Below are 19,138 nucleotides of genomic sequence, written 5' to 3' on the forward strand. Positions count from 1 at the left end.
ATGCCTTACATCGAGAATGACTACAGACACAGAACTTTCAAAGAAGCAGCTGTGGTGCTATGCACAGGCAATAATTTAAATAGTAATCAAGGTACTATTCTTAAAGACATATGGAAAAATCTCATCATTTCTCTCAGTTTAACAGAACTACAATATGCAAAAAACTACACACGTGGTCATGTACCGGATTCTGACTGAAGCATTCGAACGCATGCATGCCATCAAACACGAATTATCAAATGTAACAGCCTAGCAGTTACTAGAGTGTATGTTTTACATGTAACTTGATGCATTTGTTTTCACACCAGTACAGCCTTGAAAATGCTAGACAGTGGCTAGTGAAACTTGTTGGCTCTTTGTATATTTTATCATTATATCTTATGGTCTTTTAGCAATAAAAGTTCTTAATTTCAATACATTAGACCAAATATGTACAATTTAACTTCACAGACTGTGATGTTTTTATGAAAAAGAGTAGGCAGTGGCAACTGATGGCAGCAGACAAGACTGTGGAGAGCAGAAGCTTGTAACAGGAAAATGATGTGAGAGAGAGATGGTAAACAAGAGAAAAGGCAAGACTATTATGCAAAAACATAAGTCAGAAAGTGAATGAATTCAGTTAGCAAGATGCAATAGGTGAAAACAATATTGGAGAAGCAATGAGACTACACATATGTAGTGAGATTAGATAACCATGAATGAACATGGAAGGTTGCAAAGATATCAAGTGAAAGATAGTGAGAGAAAAGAGGTAATGATTGTTATTACTATTAATGCCAGAACTCCATAGAGTCAGATGACTCATCAGAGGAGGTACACACCGTCTCACAGCTGTACTTTAAACTCATTCAGTGGGCACATTCATCACACAGTGAGGCAATGCATTCCACTCACAATATAAAGAAGCTGCTTCTTGCTCACTTGCTAACTTCTCCTTATACTGTTTGATAGTCCTTGTTCTACTCCTCCTCCTTCCCCCTCATATTCTCTGGTAACAACCCCCTTACCAACTTAAGATCTCAATCATATAACCTCTCATTCTCCTCCTCCAATTCACGAGGCTTTGGAAATTTCATTCCCTCAATCTGTCTTTGTATTCCACATTAAGAAGACCAGTTGCCATCTTAGTCAGTCTTCTCTAGAATTCTCTAATATATCTTCATCCCCCTGAAAACCAAGGGAACCAAATCTGTGCACAATAATCCACAAGAGACCTGATGAAGAACTTACACAATAGAACCATAAAATCTATTTCTGCACATTAAGATCCTCTGCATCATTGCCATAATCTGATGTGATGACTTCACAACTTGTACAATGTGACTCTTAACTTTAGCTCCTTGTCCACCGGCATTCTCAGATCTTGTTTCCTCAACCTCCTTCAAAATTTCCCCACCAGGTAGATGTTGCATACCATTCCCTCACTCTTTTTCATAAAATCATCAGTCTGTTAGGATTGTGATGGTATACTAATCATGCATACCACTCCTGACATTGCTGGAAAAGCCCTAGCTTTGGACCTGGCTTGCCCATCTAGATCCGGACTACATCCGGTTTCACCAATACAGCCACGCAGGACTTGCTGACCACACATTGGATACCCACCACGGAATATACTGGAAGAAGGATTTTATTACACTGCAGCAAGTACAAATATGAAAGATTATTCCTTGAATCAGCCGTTGCTCTGAAAAACTTCTCGAACCTCAACAAATTTGGGTACATGAAACTTCCTCAAATTTGGGAAGCTTGCATTCTAAGAACATCAGCCCAACTGCCAACACAACCTAATTTAGCCCACTGGGGGGGGGCGACCTTTCAGCCTCTAGGACTGACTTCAGTTGCCTTTCTTCAGGTTTATTTGCTTAGTGTTAATGACTCCATGAATATATCATTGTTTTGTGATCTCTGAAGATGGCAATGCAACAAGGCCGAAATATAGGAGGATATTGATTAAAGTGTTTAATTAATATTCAAGTATATGTTTTCATTTCCTGAAAAAATTAAAAGCTATGTATAACCAATATAAGTTTATCTATGGAATGGAATGGAAGGAACATAAGATAGTGCCATTGCATAAGGGCGGTAGCAGACTGGAATATAAGTTTATCTATAAGAATCAGCTCTCTTATGTAGAAAACTGAAGAAAGAGAGAGAAACATTTGTTCTGTAATTTTTTTAAAAATAAATTAATCCCATTTATAAGAGGTTGAGAGACCACTAGGGAGCTGACAGTGCCTTTGACCTGGCTTGCCAATCAAAGTCTGGCTGCGGGAAAGGTGCCCATGGAATGGAAGGAACGTAAGATAGTGCCATTGCATAAGGGTGGTAGCAGACTGGAAGTGTCCAATTTAGGCCAGTTTGTGTATCATCAGTAGTTAGTAAGATCTTGGAGGAAATAATGAAGGACCGTATACAGCACTGGGCAGATGAAGTTAATGTTATCAGTGAGAGTCAACATAGATTTGTGAAGGGGCGCTCTTGTTTTAGCATTATGCTAGTCTTTTATGATAAAATTACAAGAGCATTAGATGAGGGAAAGGCATATACTGCCATTTTCTTAGACTTAGCGAAAGCATTTGACAGGGTGCTACATGATAAGCTCATATTTAAGTTGCAGCACATGATTCTGGATGTCAGATTGATCAACTGGATTCAGGATTGGCTGTCTGATAGGTATCAGAGAGTTGTATATGGTGGGGCAGTTTCAAGGAAGCAGAGGGTTACAAGTGGGGTCCCACAGGGCTCAGTACTGGGACCTATATTGTTTAACCTTTATATCAATGACATTGTCAGTGGATTGCAAGGGGATGTTCAGTTGTTTGTGGATGATGCGAAGCTGGGAAGGATTATTAGTAATAGTGCAGATGCAGCAGCCCTGCAAGAGGATTTGAAGAAGCTAGATAGATGGACAAATAAATGGGGGTACCAGTTTAATGCAGCAAAAGGTAAGGTCTTGAGGTTTGGGAAACATCGATGGGATGCTGCATACTCTATGGGAGGAGTTATACTGGAGGAAGTAGGGGAGACAAGAGATCTGGGGTTGATGATTAATAGAAACCTGAAGTTTAGGGGACATATTGCAAAGGCGGTGAAGGTAACACAGATGATTGCTGCAATTATGAGAAGGACACTGACTTGCAGAGATAAGAGGGTTATCATTCCGTTGTATAAGTCTCTGATCAGCCCACACTTGGAATATTGTTCTCAGATTTGGTCCCCAGGATTTGAAAGGGATAAATTAACTGTGGAAAGGATATAAAGACAGATGACAAAGAATGTTTCAGGACTGTACAAGGATAGTTATGAGGATCGGCTGAGGGAATGTGGACCGCAGAGTTTGGTGGATAGAAGGAGAGGTGATATGATTGAGACTTTTAAACTGCTGAGAGGTGGTTACAGGGTTGATACTGGGGAGTTCATTCGCTTGGTTGAACGGCAGGAAGGAGTGATGACAAGAGGCCATCCCTGGAATTAAGAAAGGAAATTGTGAGCAAGAGGGTGAGGAGTGGTTTCTTTGCATGGAGGGTGGTTGAACCATAGAATGCATTGTTTGGGATTTCTGCATTTTACCTCTTGAATAAAAGACAATGTCTAGTTTTTTTGGTTGCTGAGGAAGCTATTAATTTGACGTGTCAGGAGAGACTGAAGGTAAACACTAGTCCAAGCAAAGAGATCTGATCTTGTCTGGTGATTTGTGGATTACAGAGGGTAAGGGTAGATGAGCTGAGATCTCTTTGTGAGAGAAAATGCAAGACTGTTTTGGTGGCATTACACATGACAAGACTGTCCTTGCTCCACTGAGTTAAAGGCTCTGGTTTGTAGATGATCTTGTAGGGTGGAATGTCAGAGTACTGCAATATTAGTCAAATGAGTAGGATGAGCGAAGAATACTATTATCTGCAAAGCTGTGGATAGGATTAGTGATAATTGTGAGTAGGTCATTTATGTACAGGAGTAAGAGAGTAGGTAATAGGACAGAGCACTCCAGCATTGATTCTGAAGCTTGAAGAGAGAGAGAGAGAGAGAGAGAGAGAGCCTATCATGACTTGCAGAAGATGACCAGAAGGAAAGCTGGCTACCCAATTACAGAAGCTGTCAGGGAGACCAAAGGATGGCAATTTGTATAGCAGGCATCGATGGCACACACATACACAGTCAAAAGCTTTGGAAATGTCAAGAATGACAGCACAAGTTTCTCTGACCTTTTCATAGCATAAGTTCAGTGGTGGGTGATGTACGCTACAAGGCCAGCTGTGGATCTTGAATGGTAATAAGTTTATACAAAGTTTACACCTGAAGTACTTTCAGGTCTGCGGCAACTCGTGGTAAAGGTGGTATAAGTTCTCATCACTTGCCTTAGTATCTCCCATAATGCAAAGCACATCTCCTTGTGGAGATGTATAATGCTATGCATTAAGGGAAGGGCCACTACCCAGACCGGTTTCAACCTTTATTGAGGTGCTGTTTAAGAAAAGACCTCTCTAAAAATTAGGTGGTCCTCCAGACCACTCCCCACGAGTGACTATCAAACTCAGCAGTGGCTCCACTCAGTGACAGGCAAAAACCTACCCCCCAAGCAGAGCCTCTCACATCTCAGGGAAAGCAACCACTCCTGCGCAATAGCACATCAGTGGGAGCCGGACCCAGAGGTGGTGATACTAAGGTGGAAATAATGGAGAAGTCATATTTACCTATATGAATTGCCAAAGGGTGTCACACCTATTATTAAAATTCTCTGGATTAGAGATTAGTTTGCTAACACTTGGAATTTTTTTCACTTGAAAAAACTTCCATGACTTCTCCAATAATGGAGAAGTCATATTTACCTATAACTTGTATAGGTATACTTATATAGGTAAATATGACTTCTCCATTACTTCCACCTTAGTATCACCACCTCTGGGTCTGGCTCCCACTAATGAGACCTCGATAAAGGTCGAAACTGGTCTGGGTAGTGGCCCTTCCCTTAATGCATATATGTCTGCAAAGAGATGTGCTTTGCATTATGGGAGATACTAAGGCAAGTGATGAGAACTTATACCACCTTTACCACGAGTTGCCCCAGTCCTGAAAGTACTTCAGGTGCAAACTTTGTTTGCTAACACTTGGATAAAGGATAAAACCCAATATATAATTAGTAGCATAGCCAAGTGAAAAAACTTCCATAAATAGATCTTGAATGATGGAATTCATGCTGGTGGTTGCTGATTAATTGGTGGGCCTCTAAGTAGTAGAAGAGTTGGCTATTGATGACTTTCTCCATTATTTTGGAGAGAGGATGGAGGTGATAGCAATAGGTTGGTAGTTTGACAGTAGACTTCTATTGCCCTTTTCTGGAATAGGATAGATGCGATGCTGCTTCCATGTGTTGAGATAAGTACCAAATATGTATAAATCGTAGAGATGATGCAGGATAGGTGTTAGCTCTGAGGTACAGTTTTTGAGAACAAATGAAGAGATGCCATCAGGACCAGAAGACTTTTTAGTATCCAAGTAATTTAGTAGTTTCCTGATGTCTTTTTATCTAAAAACTATAGGAGGCATACGTTGCTTGAATTCTGGTATAGTTAGACTAATGAAAGGAGGAATAGAAATTCCAGAAGACATCCCAATTGGCTCCTTTGTAGTACCAGAAGATCCAAGGTTGAGATGGTTGGAGGAGGGGTGTTCTGTGAGAGATGTAACTTATACAAAATTGTGGTCTGAGTTACAGAGAGGAGAGGTGACCTCTATAGTATATCTGGAAGGAGAATTTCCAGATATACTATAGAGACATCAGATATACTTAGAGAGATCCAGAGTATTTTGAGAGTGAAGAGGTTATCAGGAATTCCAGTAAGTAGATGTACAATTTGTGTTAGGGCATTACTTACAGCAAAGACTCCGGCATGGTTAGTGGTGTTGGAATAGGGGAGCCAGCTGGAATTGTGGATGTTTGGTTTTCCCAGGAAGATGACCTCACTAATTGGATAGCTGGATTGCAAAGGGTCAAGTTTCAGAGAAAGAAACATGAAGAGGTCTGAGAGGTTATCAGTCTTTAGAGACCAGTAAATGCAATAAATGAATGTTACTAAATGGTACAAGGAAACCTTGAGCCATAGAATATCAAAAGAAGGGGATTTTAAATTAGTCATTCTCTGGCAGGCTGTGTCACATTTCACAAAAGCACAGGTGCCACTCTTGTGGCAAAAAGAATTGTGAAGTGTATAGTTTGGGCATTGAAGGTGGACAGTAGTAAATGTAGCTGCAATCGGAGTTTCCTTATTTTGAATACTTCTGGCATTAGTATCCATAAATTGCAATACCCCCACCTTAATCCAACAATTTCCCTTACACCTTGTGTTACTTAGCCCACTAAAGTTAACCCGGGGTGCTACATTTTGCATCATGTGATCATCTCCACACATTCATTAACCTCTAGGTTGCTCAGACACACATTCCTATATCTCCCCTAAACATTCCAGTTTCCCTGACTTTGTACTTCCAAACTTTTACTGAACAACACTTTCTCAAGACTCCTGACACCAAATTCATTTAGATGCAAGCCACAAACCTTATGTAAATCCTTCCTTCTGTCAAACTCATGCCACAAACTCCACACCATTCCTCCTGCACAATCTGTGCATGACTCATTCATGATCATAGCTCACTCCTATCATATCATGGCAACAGACTGACAACTTTTACCTTCTCACTTTTCTTTTTTCGTATGCACATATGTAGAAGACAAATGTAAATCATTTGTCTTCTACAAATTTGACTGGTTTATTTTGATTGGGTACAAATGATTTACATTTGTACCCAATCAAAATAAACATCTCTTTCACCTTAACTCTCTGCATCAATATAGCATTTTTGGTAGATAGTGATGAGTAAACAACGTATAAGTTATGAGAAAACTACAGCAATATAAGTTGGGAAGAGGAAAATGCATGCAGTAATAAGGGAATGGAATTTCTGGAATTCTTGAAGGACAGATGTCTTAGGCAACATGTGATAGAGGTAACAAGAGGTTCAAGGGTTTTGGATTTGATCATAGCATTAGAAGAGCTGATAATAACTGAGATGACATCTCATCCCCTGTTGGAGAGAGTGACCATGTGGTTTTGACTTGGAAGGTGAATAGACATGCTTGAGTATCAAAGAAAAGGAAATGTATGTGGAATTATAAGGGAGGTGATTATAATAGTCTTAGATATCAACTTGGGGCAGTTTCATGGAGGGCAGAATTGGAAGGCCAGGATATCATTAGTGCTTGGGAAATTGTGAAGGAATATTTGTTATCAGCAATAGTAAGCTATATTCCATGAATGAAGAAGAGGACATAATTTGATATAAAGTGGATGACAAACAATATCAAATAGGAACTGCTGATGAAAAAGAGCTTATGGAAGAGATATAAGGAGAGGGGTGGAGAGCAGATGCATGAAGAATATAAGACTCAGGCCAGGAGAGTGACTAATATGGTAAGGAAGGGAAAACTGGAATATGAGAAGAGATTGACACTTTTTCTTTTCATATGATGATAAAGGCTATCGGTCCCTTTTATGAAAAGGTACAGCACCATCTCAATCTCCCGAAATTTTATCCGGGCTTGGGACCAACATAGCTGACGAATCAGGCTAACTGGGTAACCATTCATGACTGTAATCCGTGGTTCACCGGGCCGGTTTGCCTGCTTGCAGGATGAAAAACACCAGATAAACTGCAGAAAAAATCCTGCTGTCCATGCCCAAGACCAGCTAACTTGGCTAACTTAGATTGGCACTAAGATCCAACGATAATTAGGGAATTTTTTTAGCTATGTGGCCAGTAGGAGGAGAAATGATTCTGGAAGAAAAGAATGACATCGTGGGATAAAAATGGGAATAGAGTGACTGATGCAGAAGACATAGTGGAGTTGTTCAATAAGGACTTTATTGGAGTATTTCAACCTGGAGAAGTAAATTTTAATACTAGAGGGATAGGGCAGGTTCGTTCCAAATACTGAGTACCCTGGATGTCAGTTAAGCTGTGGAACTGGATGGTATTTCACCACGGGTTTGAGAGAATGTGCTAAAGAACTGACAGCTGCGTCGACCTGGCTTTTCAATGAAAGTATTGCTATGGGAAAGGATCCAAGGGATGGAAGGAAGGTAAGATAGTGGCAGTGCATAATGGTGGTAGCAGACTGGAAGTATCAAATTACAGATCAGTTTGTGTTTCATCAGTAGTTGTTAAGATCTTGGAGAAATTAGTGAGGGACTATATACAGCATTGGGCAGATGAGGGTAATGTTATCTCGGAGAGTCAACATGGATTTATTAAGGGATGCACTTGCTTTAGTGATATGATTGCCTTTTATAATAAAGTGACAAGAGCAGTTGATGAGGGAAAGGTATATACTGCTTTTTTTTTTTGATTTTGCAAAGGCATTTGACAGGGTGCCACATGATAAGCTGATATTTAAGTTGCAGCACATCGGTTTGGATGTTAGGTTAGTCATCTGGATTCAGGATTGGCTATCTGACGGGACAGTATCAAGGAGGCAGAAGGTTACAAGTGGGGTCCCACAGGGCTCATTACTGGGACCTGTATTGTTTAACCTTTATATCAATGACATTGTCAATGGATTGCTGGGGGATATTCAGTTGTTTGCAGATGATGTGAAGCTGGGAAGGGTTATTAGTAATGGTGCAGATGCGACAGTCCTGCAAAAGGATTTGAATGAAATGGACAGATGGGCAAATGAATGGGGTTATCAGTTTAATGCAGCAAAATGTAAAGTCTTGAAGTTTGGAATGCATCGATGGGAGGCTGCATACTTTATTGGAGGAGCTGTACTAGAGGAAGTAGGGGAGACAAGAGATCTAGGGGTGATGATCGATAGAAACCTGAAATTCAGGGTACTTATTGCAAAGGTGGTGAAGAAAACTCAGAGGATTGCTGCAATACTGAGAAGGATGCTGACCTGCAGAGATAAAAGAGTTATCATTCCATTGCATTAGACCCTGATTAAACCACACTTAGACTATTGTTCTCAAATTTGGAAAGGGTACAGAAGCAGATAACAAAGATGGTTTCAGAACTGTATAATGTTACTTATGAGGAACAGCTGAGGGAATGTGGTAGACAGAAGACTGCAGAGTTTGGTAGACAGAAGGAGAGGTGATATGATTGAGACTTTTAAACTGTTGACAGGTAGTTACAGAGTTGACACTGGGAAGTTCTTTCACTTGGTGGAATGATGACAAGGGGCCATCCCTTGAAGTTGCAAAAGGAAGCTGTGAGCAAGAGGGTGAGGAGTGGTTTCTTTGCATGGAGGGTGGTTAAACCATGGAATGCATTGTCTGATATAGTGGTGAGAGCAAGAACGGTCAATAAGTTCAAGGAGTGGTATGACAGACTTTGTGTTTCCTAGGAAGGACCTCCCACGATGAGTCTTTTGTCTCCATGGAGGCCTGAATAATAATAATAATAATGTCTGTCTGTTATTTTCAAGAAATAACAACATATACGAAATTGTAAATTACAAAAACTTTAATTAGCACTTTCCTATATTTAGGCAATGTTACATTGTGATCATCAGGAATCACGAAAAACAGTGTTATGTGCATGCAAGCACTAACACTAGGTTAATGAGGCTGAAGAATGGCTACCAAACTTGCACCTGGAGTCCTAAATGTCACCCTCTAGTGGGCTAAATTGAGTAGCCATTGGGAAGAAGATCTGAGGATTAATGCTTCCCAAATTTGGGACAGTCTCATGCACCCAAATTTGTTGAGGTTTGGAAATTATTTTTAGTGCTGAGGCAGATTTGAGGAATAGTATTTCATATTTTGAATTGCTGTGATGTAATAGAGCGGACTTATTCCAGTGTGTACTGTGGTGGGTATGCAAAGCATGGTCATAAAGTCCTGAGTGGTTGTATTGGTGGAAATGGATGTAGTCCTTGTGTTTGAAAATTCTGATATTGGCTGTAACCTGTTTGGCCATAGACCATAATGAAAGTGGTTTGTCTTTGATGGAACGGATAAGAGATGACAATTTTTTAAGTGGTCTGTAAGTGGCTGTAAGTTGGTATCAGGAGTCTATAAAAACTAATAACTGGTATGAAACCTAACACAGAGGTTCAGGAAAACTAAATTATAAAGGGAGGAATGATGAGAATGCGAGTGTAAGAGTGACAATGTTATATAACTGTGTTAATGACAGGAATGGGCTTAATCATGGAAATGTTGACGAGGAGAATATGATTTTGACTTTGTGTTCATCCAGTTTGGACCATCAAACGTGGGCAAAGATGTCTATATGAATAAGGCACTAGAAGAATAGAGATCTTCTTCCAACTGCATGACATAGTTGGAAGTTGGCCAACTGTGTCATGCAGGCTGCAGACAAGAGCATATGAAAGAACACGCAGATAGATTATTATGTCTCTACACGAATGCTAGGAGTATCAGAAACCAAGAGGTTGAGTTTGTTGCCTTAGTCAATATGTTGGGACCTCAGATTATAGACATTAGTGAGATCTGCCTATCAGAAACGTACTAACTGGTATCGAGTGTAAAGGTACAGTATTTTTAGGAAGGATAGGAGGGGGAATGCTACTAATAATATCGAATGACTTGAATCGGGTTAGAGTTGAGACCTATGATTGTAGTATACTACTACTAACAATATTTCATGTGGCAGTGAGTTTGAAGCTATCTGGTGTGAAGTGGAATCTAACAAGATCAATTACATCATTAGGGTGTTGTTAAAGACCTAGTGGATTAGTTGCTAGTGATGAAGAAATGCATCACCAAATAGAAAATATGACCACGAAGAAAGTATTCATAATGGGAGACTTTAATTATCCAAATACTGATTGGATAGGAGTAGAATCTCATGAAAAGAATGAAAATGCCTTTATTGCACTGTTGCAGGACAACTTCTTCAAGCAGCATGTGACAGAAGTACTCACTTGGGAAGTGAGTTTATGAATGTTCCATTCAATAAAGGTTACAGGCTGAACTACAAAGCAAGAAATTATGACCAACTTACTGAGTTCAGTGGAATGGGATCAGTTGCTAGATGGGAAAAATATCGAGAGTGCATGGGAAGCATTTAAACAATACTTAAATGATGTGATATCAGAATATGTCCGGACAGTTTGAAGAATAAATAGGGTAGGTGTCAAATGAATGTGTAATCTTATTAAGCAAGAGATTTGTAAGAAAAAGATGATGTGGAAGGAATACGATGTGTGTATAAGGATGATGACTGTTATGAAAAGTATAAGCAGCAGGCTAGAATATTCACAACTGTTGTATGGAAAGCAAAGTCTGAGTGTGAAAACAAACTGGCTCTTGCTAAAAACAACCCACAAGAATTCTATCAATATGCTGCTAGTAAAAGAAAGAATGAATGAAAGAATAACTCATCTAAATGCAGATGCAGAAGAGATTGTTCAACTAATGGTGACCATTTTGTTAAAAGATATCAATCTGGTGTATGCGACATTCAGCTCACTACTACCTCTTCACTGGATGAAAAAACTCGTGTATATTATTATTGTTATTATTATTATTGTCTCGGGCAACTCCAAGGAGTCCACAGACTCATCGAGGGAGGCCCTAACATCATGTCAAGAACAACTATTCGACATTCACACAGTATCTATTATACCTCACCTTGAACTCATTCACGGTCATAGCATCCACAACAGACTCTAGTAGCTTATTCCACTCATTCACCACTCTCCAAGTAAAAAACCTAGTTCTAACACCCCTGCTAACCACACTCTTGCCCAGCTTCCATGTATGGCCCCAAGTCCACCCACCACCAATCCTATTCTCAAAAATATCTTTTGGATTAATCCTATAGAAACCCTTCAGTAATTTGAATGTCTCAATCATATCACCCCTTCCACCTATCAACCAATTTTTGCAACCCACAAATCTTCAACCTGTTCTCATAAGGTTCATTCCACAGACCTGCTATCATCTTGGTCACTCGTCTCTGAATCCTCTCCACCTCCTCCCCATCAAGAAGAAACCCTGGCACCCATATCTGGGTACAATAGTCTAGATGGGGTCTTATCAAGGCTTGATATAGAGGAACAATAACTTGTTTGTCACTGCATGTTAAAGTATTTTTCAGCAACCAAGTGATTTGATGACTTGTTTTGGCCACTTTTGCAATGTTCCCCCTAAACTTCAACTCCCTATCCACCAACACTCCCAAATCCCTGGCCTCATCAATTTCCTGGAGTACGGTTCAACCAATGTGATATACTGCTGCTAATCTTTTCACTCCAAAATGCATAACCTTACACTTTGCCACATTAAATTGACATCCATTTTCCCTACCCCGGTCCTCCAAACTATCCAAATCATCCTGCAAAATTTTGACATCCTGTACTTTTCAATTTTGACAAATTGAAAAGTAGTGGTCCAAGAACAGAACACTGTGGCACACCACTAGTCACAAGCCGTCTTTTGGACTCCACTCCTGAATAAACTACTCTCTGGTATCTTTCCATCGACCACCCTCCAATCCATCTTACCAACCCTATATCCATCCCCATCTGCCCGAGTTTACTGATTAGAGTCCCATGTGGTATCCTGTACAAGGCCTTCGCAAGGTTCAGTAGAATCACTGTAAACCCATTACCCTTATCCAGTTCAGCCGCCACTGTGTTATAAAACGTGAGCAAGTTACTGAGGCATGATCTACCCTTCACAAAACCATGTTGTCCCCCATACAATATCCCATTTTCTTCTATCCAATACTGTATTCCTTTCTTGACTAATTTCTCCAAGACCTTGACAACGATTCCTGATATTCTAATCAGTTGGTAATTTACAACAGTAATTTACAAAACGTTACCCTTGCAACCTCCTTTATGCAGTGGAGCTATTTTCTCCTCTTTCCACCCCCTTGGGACTAACCCAGACCCGAGACTCAAATTAAACAAAATGGTCAAGGATACTGACAATTCTTTAGCCACTTCGCGTACGACACGAGCTGGTATACCATCCAATCCCACAGATGTATTGACATTGAGGTTTTGCAATAGACTACTCACCTCCACTTCATTCACCACAATTCCCATATAGTCTATTGGTTCATTCATTTCTGCAATGTCAACACTTGGAAGATATATTCTTGCAAAGTGCTCGCTTAGTAATTCAGCTATATCAACTGATTCGGTTACCTCCCTACCATCAGCATTCTTTAAAATCATTCTGGCATATACATTTTTTCTTTTACTTGCAACATATCGAAAAAACCGTTTAGGATTCCCTTTAGCCTGCATGGCCAATGTTCTTTCGTAATCCTTTTTTGCTTTTCTTACCACACTTGTTACCCTTCTGGCCTTGGCTTTATACTGTTCATGTGCCAGCCGGTCACCTTTCTCCTTAAATTCCCTCCATAGTTGTTTCTTTTTTTTGCAGCTCAAACTTAATGGTGTTATTCATCCATTTAACCCTTACTTGATTTATTATTCGGACTCTAGGTATACAGTCAGCCATTTCTTCATGCAAAAACTTCTTTACCACCTCCCATGCAGTTGTACATGCCATAACACTGAACCAATCAATCTCCTAAGCTTGTCATACTTACCAGCCCGATAATTCCACATGCATCCCCTCTTAATTATAAAATCCACACCTTTAGCCACCTTCCAAATCAAGACCCTATGATCACTCTCACCAATTGGTGGCAACATGGTCATATTCGTGTCAAATTCTCAGATGCAATTACCAGGTCAAGCACTCTCTGACCCCTAATATTATCCATCACATGCTGTCGCAGATAGTTATCCCTTAATAACCACATAAAATCCAATTCCGTCCTCCCATGTGTTCTCTCCTCCTTCCAATCAATGTTACCATAGTTGAAATCTCCCATAATAATTACCCTCCTTCCACTCATTTCTTCTATTTTCTTATGCATACTATCTCCACCATCTATTCCATCACCTGGTCTATAGCGGCACCCAACTGTATATTTAGTTCTGCTAATTGATGTAGCTCATCAGCTATCATCAATAACACTCCTCCCCCCATTTTATTCTCCCTGATGAATGAGGTATTAGAGCTGATGCACAGGCTGAATAAGAATTCACCAATATGGACTGATGAGATATCAGCACATGTGCTAAAAGAGTGTTCAGCTGAACTGGCTATTCCTTTGACCAGGATGTTTAGTATGAGTCTCAAAACAGGGAAGATTCTGCAGGAATGGAAAGAATGTATGGTAATTCCATTGCCCAAGGGCAGTGAAAAGAACAATATATCCAACTATAGAACCAATTAGTATCTCAGGAGCATGGTGAAGATTTTTGACAAATTGGGTAGGGCTCCCATTCAGAAATGGGTTGACAGTGAATCTCTATTTTGCAATGAGCAACATAGTTTACTAAAGGTAGATCATGTTTTAACAACTTTTCACATTCTATAACAACGTTACCATGAACTAGACAATGGGAACAGATACACATGGTACTTTTGGATTTTGCTAAGACTTTTGACAGAATACAGCATGATAGACTGTTGCATAAATTGGAGAATATGGGTTTGGATTATAGAATATTAGCATGGATAGAAGATGGCTGATCTGAAAGATATCAAAATGTGGTATACAGGGGATGTGAGTCTGCAAGATTTAAGGTAACCAGTGGTGTACCACAAGGATCTGTGCTTAGTCCACTGTTATTCTATCTATACATTAATGATATTGGGAAGGGTTTAACAAGCGACATACAGCTATTTGCTGATGATTCAAAGATAGGTAAGCAAGAATGCTGCTGATATGCAGTACTTGCAAAATAATTTGAATAGGTTGGCATTGAGGGCATGGGAAAATAGATGTCAGTAAATATATCGTCATTCACTTTGGCGTGATTAGATATCCAAGATCGTATTATATTGGTGGGATTATGCCAGAAGAAACTGATGAGGCTAGGGATCTTGGAGTGTTAGTGGATAGGAAGTTGAAGTTCAGGGGTCATGTAGCAAAGATTGCAAATACAACTTAAAAGATAATTGCAATGCTGAAACAAACGTTCACATGTAGAGATAAGGATGTCATTTTAGCTCTTTACAAGGCATTGATAAGGACTCACTTGGACTGTGCACAGGTCTGGTCTCCTGGTTTCCATTGTGATTCTGATATAGTGGAGAGAGTGCAAAGGAGAGTGTTAAAAATGATATCAGGTTTGTGGAATAATGATTATGAAGACAGATTGAGAATTTGTGGACTGCAGACACTAGCAAATAGGAGAAAGAGGGGTGATATGATTGAGACTTACAAACTTCTGAAGGGGTCATACAGGATTTCAGTTAGTGGAAGTTTTCAATTTATGGAGGATGGGGAAAGAACATCTTTGGAAGCTGAGAATGAATGCCGCTAAGAAGGGGGTGAGGCTATATTTTTTTCTCATAGGGTGGTGAGTGATTGGAATGCCTTTGGATGTTGTGAGTGCAAGCAGTGTGAATGAATTCAAGAATAAGTATGACAGCTGGTGCGTGTAGTATGTGGCCTCCCTCAATAAGTCCTGGACTCCCTGTGGGTCTCTTAATAATAATAATTGTATATTCTCCTTCCCCTTCAGAGCAGAGATTACAGTAACAGGGTTTTAATATTTTTTGGGAATTGTAGTCATTGACTAAGAAAGTGTGGATATGGTCAAGTTCAGTAGCTAAGGCACTGTTATCAGAAATGATTAATTTTGCCCATGTTGTTGGGAAGGGGGGGAGCGGTGACTGCATCTACCTGTATGTGTAGGTTTTCTGTAAACACAGAATGCCAGGGATCCCATCAGGCTGAGGATACCTCATTTTACTTGCATCATTATTTCTTCTGCCAGATTTTTAGGTGTTAGTGTGGCAAGTGCTCTAAATGCTTCAGGCTTCAGAGGGTGAAGGATGATAAGTTTACTACTGTGTTAGGAGGTAGTTGAGGCTTAGAAGCTGAGTTTTTTAAGTAGATTTTCATATTTCTTCGTGTGCTGACATCATATTTTTTTAAATTGTTTGTCTGCTGAAGTGTTATAAAAAAGTGTTATATTATCAAAATCCTGAATAACAGGGCAAAATTAAATCAGTTCTGATAACAATGCCATAACTGCTGAAATTGACCATATCTTCAACACTTTCTTAACTGATGGCTACAATCCTTAAAAAATATTAAAACCTTGTAACTGCAATCCCCCTGCTCTCCCCCCTTCAGAGCAGAGATTACTCAAAATCTATCACCATTCCATATATCCAGGAAACATCTGAAAAATTGACATGAATCCTAAGGAAATGCAATCTTACAACCACTTACAGACCACATAAAAAATGGCCAAAGATGCAGGCTAATATTAGAATTTCTGAACACAAGGACTACATTTGGTTCCACCAATATATCCATTCAGGTTTTGCTGACCATGTTTTGGACACCCATTACAAGATACACTGGAAAAAATACCACTCTACTACACTGCAGCAAATACAAATATGAAAGGCTATTCTCAAATCTGCCTCAGCTCTAAAAAACTTTTAAAATCTCAACAAATTTGGGTGCATGAGACTGCCCCAAATGGCACCGCCCCCAGGCAGTGCCATTTAAGCCCGACTTTGGTTGCCTTTCTTCAGTCTCATTTGCCCAGTGTTATGTGCCTGTGTGCACATATCATTTTTTTTTGTGATCCCTAAAGATGGCAGTGTAACATTGCCGAAATATAGGAAAGTATTAATTAAAGTTTTTATAATTAATATTTTAATATATATTGTTATTTCCTGAAAAATAATAATTATCAATATAGAGCATAACTGACATCCTTTACCTAGCTCCAGAAAAACATGATTTCATCACACTCTCCTCAAGGACTCCTTGTATCAGTGAATCACCATACAAAATCCAATCCTGATTCTAACAATTTTGCTCTTTCATGCTCTGCTTTCTCTCCCTTTCTTTCACTTCTGTGTCATACCATCTGCCAGGCATTTCTACAACCACTCAATCTCACATTCTGTTCTGTGAAGAACTCCATATAAGTGTTCAATCTTTTCCATTACCTTCTGGTCATTCTCTTCATTTTCCACTGCATCATTCATACATCACTCATACCACTTACAACACTAACTATACCAACCACATTATTATTTATTTCATCTTTCAGCTCACTACTGTCACTCTTCTTACTCTCTTAACACTTCTGAAATTTGCTCACAAAACACTTTCTGCAAATCCATTCTGCAGCTTCATTTTTCTTCCAGAAATCTTCTATTTTGCGAAAGCCATACATTTTGCATATGCTGCAATGAATGTAATCATCCACATTAAAATTGCCTACCATTGTTTTGTGCATCAGTGCCATGCCACATAATACAGTGTACAAGAAAAATATTTAACCTTTAAAATCAGTAAATTAAACATGCTATCCTTGCAGTTAATCACACAAACACTCATAAATGTAATGATGCAAAAAGAATGACTTAACTGATGCTAAAAACTTCTAAAAAGCATATATGTATACCCCCGATGATGACACTCATATGAAGGTCAAAACATTGAGCAATTATTTTATTTATATTAAATTGAAGTTATTACTCCACTGCAGTCTCCATAATTTTATCACAATATTATAATCAGTATGAGACCACCCTGCTTATTGCAAAAAGGGGCTTAAACGACTTACAACTTGAAAAAAGTACCACAGAGAATGCTTCTGGATTATCTAAAACCCTTTTAGTGATAAACCTGTCATTAAAAAAGAAACTAACCTGTGTGCTCTTTACATAATTAAGTAATAAATTACACAAATATTAAACTCGTCTAAAAACTACTAAAATAAGTACTCACCTAAACCACCCCGCAATGTGAGGGGAGAAATCTCTGACAGATACATTGGCACTAAGGTAGTATTCAAACCTAAACGTTGAATAAAAAAAAAATTAGAAAATATAAATTTTCACAGGCTCTGTATATATACAAATTGAATAACAGAAAGCATTTATATTTTAAAATCAGTTCACAAAGTACTTATTATGCAGTATAAAAATTTTACAGTCCATATTAAGATATGTTACAGAATTTAAAATTAGCCAAGTCAAAGTATTTTCATAACTATGCTACTTGTATAGTGGTTACTAGACATTTTATAGAAACATGTGTAAACATAATGACATAGTTAAAAAAAGTTTAATACATGTAAAAGAAATTAGAAAACAAGACCAATGTTGAACAAAACTGAACTTGATTCCATGTGAAGAAAAACAATGAAACAGTCCAAAATCACAATAAACTGATGAAATTAGATCTACAAGAGTGATGTGTGGAAGAAAAACCACTGACAGTCTTGGAGCCATCTTGGATAGGTTTTCATCCATCAGTGGATCAATAATAGATGACTGTCAAAAATAAAGCAAGGTATTTTGATGGATATTTTATCCATAATTGAAAATTAACAATGTATGTGTAATATTCTAATATTCAGTTATGAATATCTAATAGAGCCTCCATAGCTCAGTTGGTTTAGACGAGCCCTTTGGATGAAAAGACTTTGGTTTAAATCCCTTCTATGATGTGAGGAATCTTTATCAGGTGTTCTCAATGAAATGGCGAGTTAGCCAGTCTCATATGTAGGTAGAGGGTTTTTTCTCCTGGAATCTGAGTTTTTTTTTTTTTTTTTTTTTTTTTTTTTTTATCTCTCAAGACAGGCAAACTAGCTGGACGAACAAAGATACACACACACACACACACACACACACACACACACACACACACACACACACACACACACACACACACACACACACAATATACAGACATAGGACAACACTTTAGGGAATAAGGATTACCCAACCTATTCAGTCAAATATGGTTTTGAGTGCCTGCATGGTGAAGTGTCGGTCTACACACAGGCAAAAATTAGGAAGGAGGATATCTAATAGGCACTGCCATATAAATAAATAAACAGTTATCACTACTACACAATAACATTAATATATCAATACTATCTGCAATATTATTTTTGAAGAGTTAATGACTATTTGAAAGTTTTTGTTTTGAATCATTAAATAAATTTATGTAATGATTATTAAAGACAAGTCAAAGTTATTTAGAAATAAGAGCGTTTATCCAGTGATTCTATTTAGAAAGTTTAAAAACTGCTAGA

At 38.8% G+C, this 19,138-nt stretch overlaps 1 protein-coding gene across 1 annotated transcript in view; it reads right to left on the reverse strand.

The window, feature by feature from the left end:
* LOC150095123 (glucose transporter type 1-like) overlaps positions 1-19,138 on the reverse strand; it is a 407,241-nt gene that overhangs the window by 127,434 nt on the left and 260,669 nt on the right. The window contains exon 7 of the mRNA XM_090411496.1: positions 17,824-17,892. Coding sequence (XP_090267622.1) covers positions 17,824-17,892 — 69 coding nt within the window. The remainder of the gene's footprint in view (positions 1-17,823; positions 17,893-19,138) is intronic.

The sequence above is a fragment of the Typopeltis vanoorti genome, chromosome 21, assembly GCF_054136105.1.
Source record: "Typopeltis vanoorti isolate ZY-2024b chromosome 21, IOZ_Tvanoo_1.0, whole genome shotgun sequence".
NCBI classification, from domain to species: Eukaryota; Metazoa; Arthropoda; class Arachnida; order Uropygi; family Thelyphonidae; genus Typopeltis; species Typopeltis vanoorti.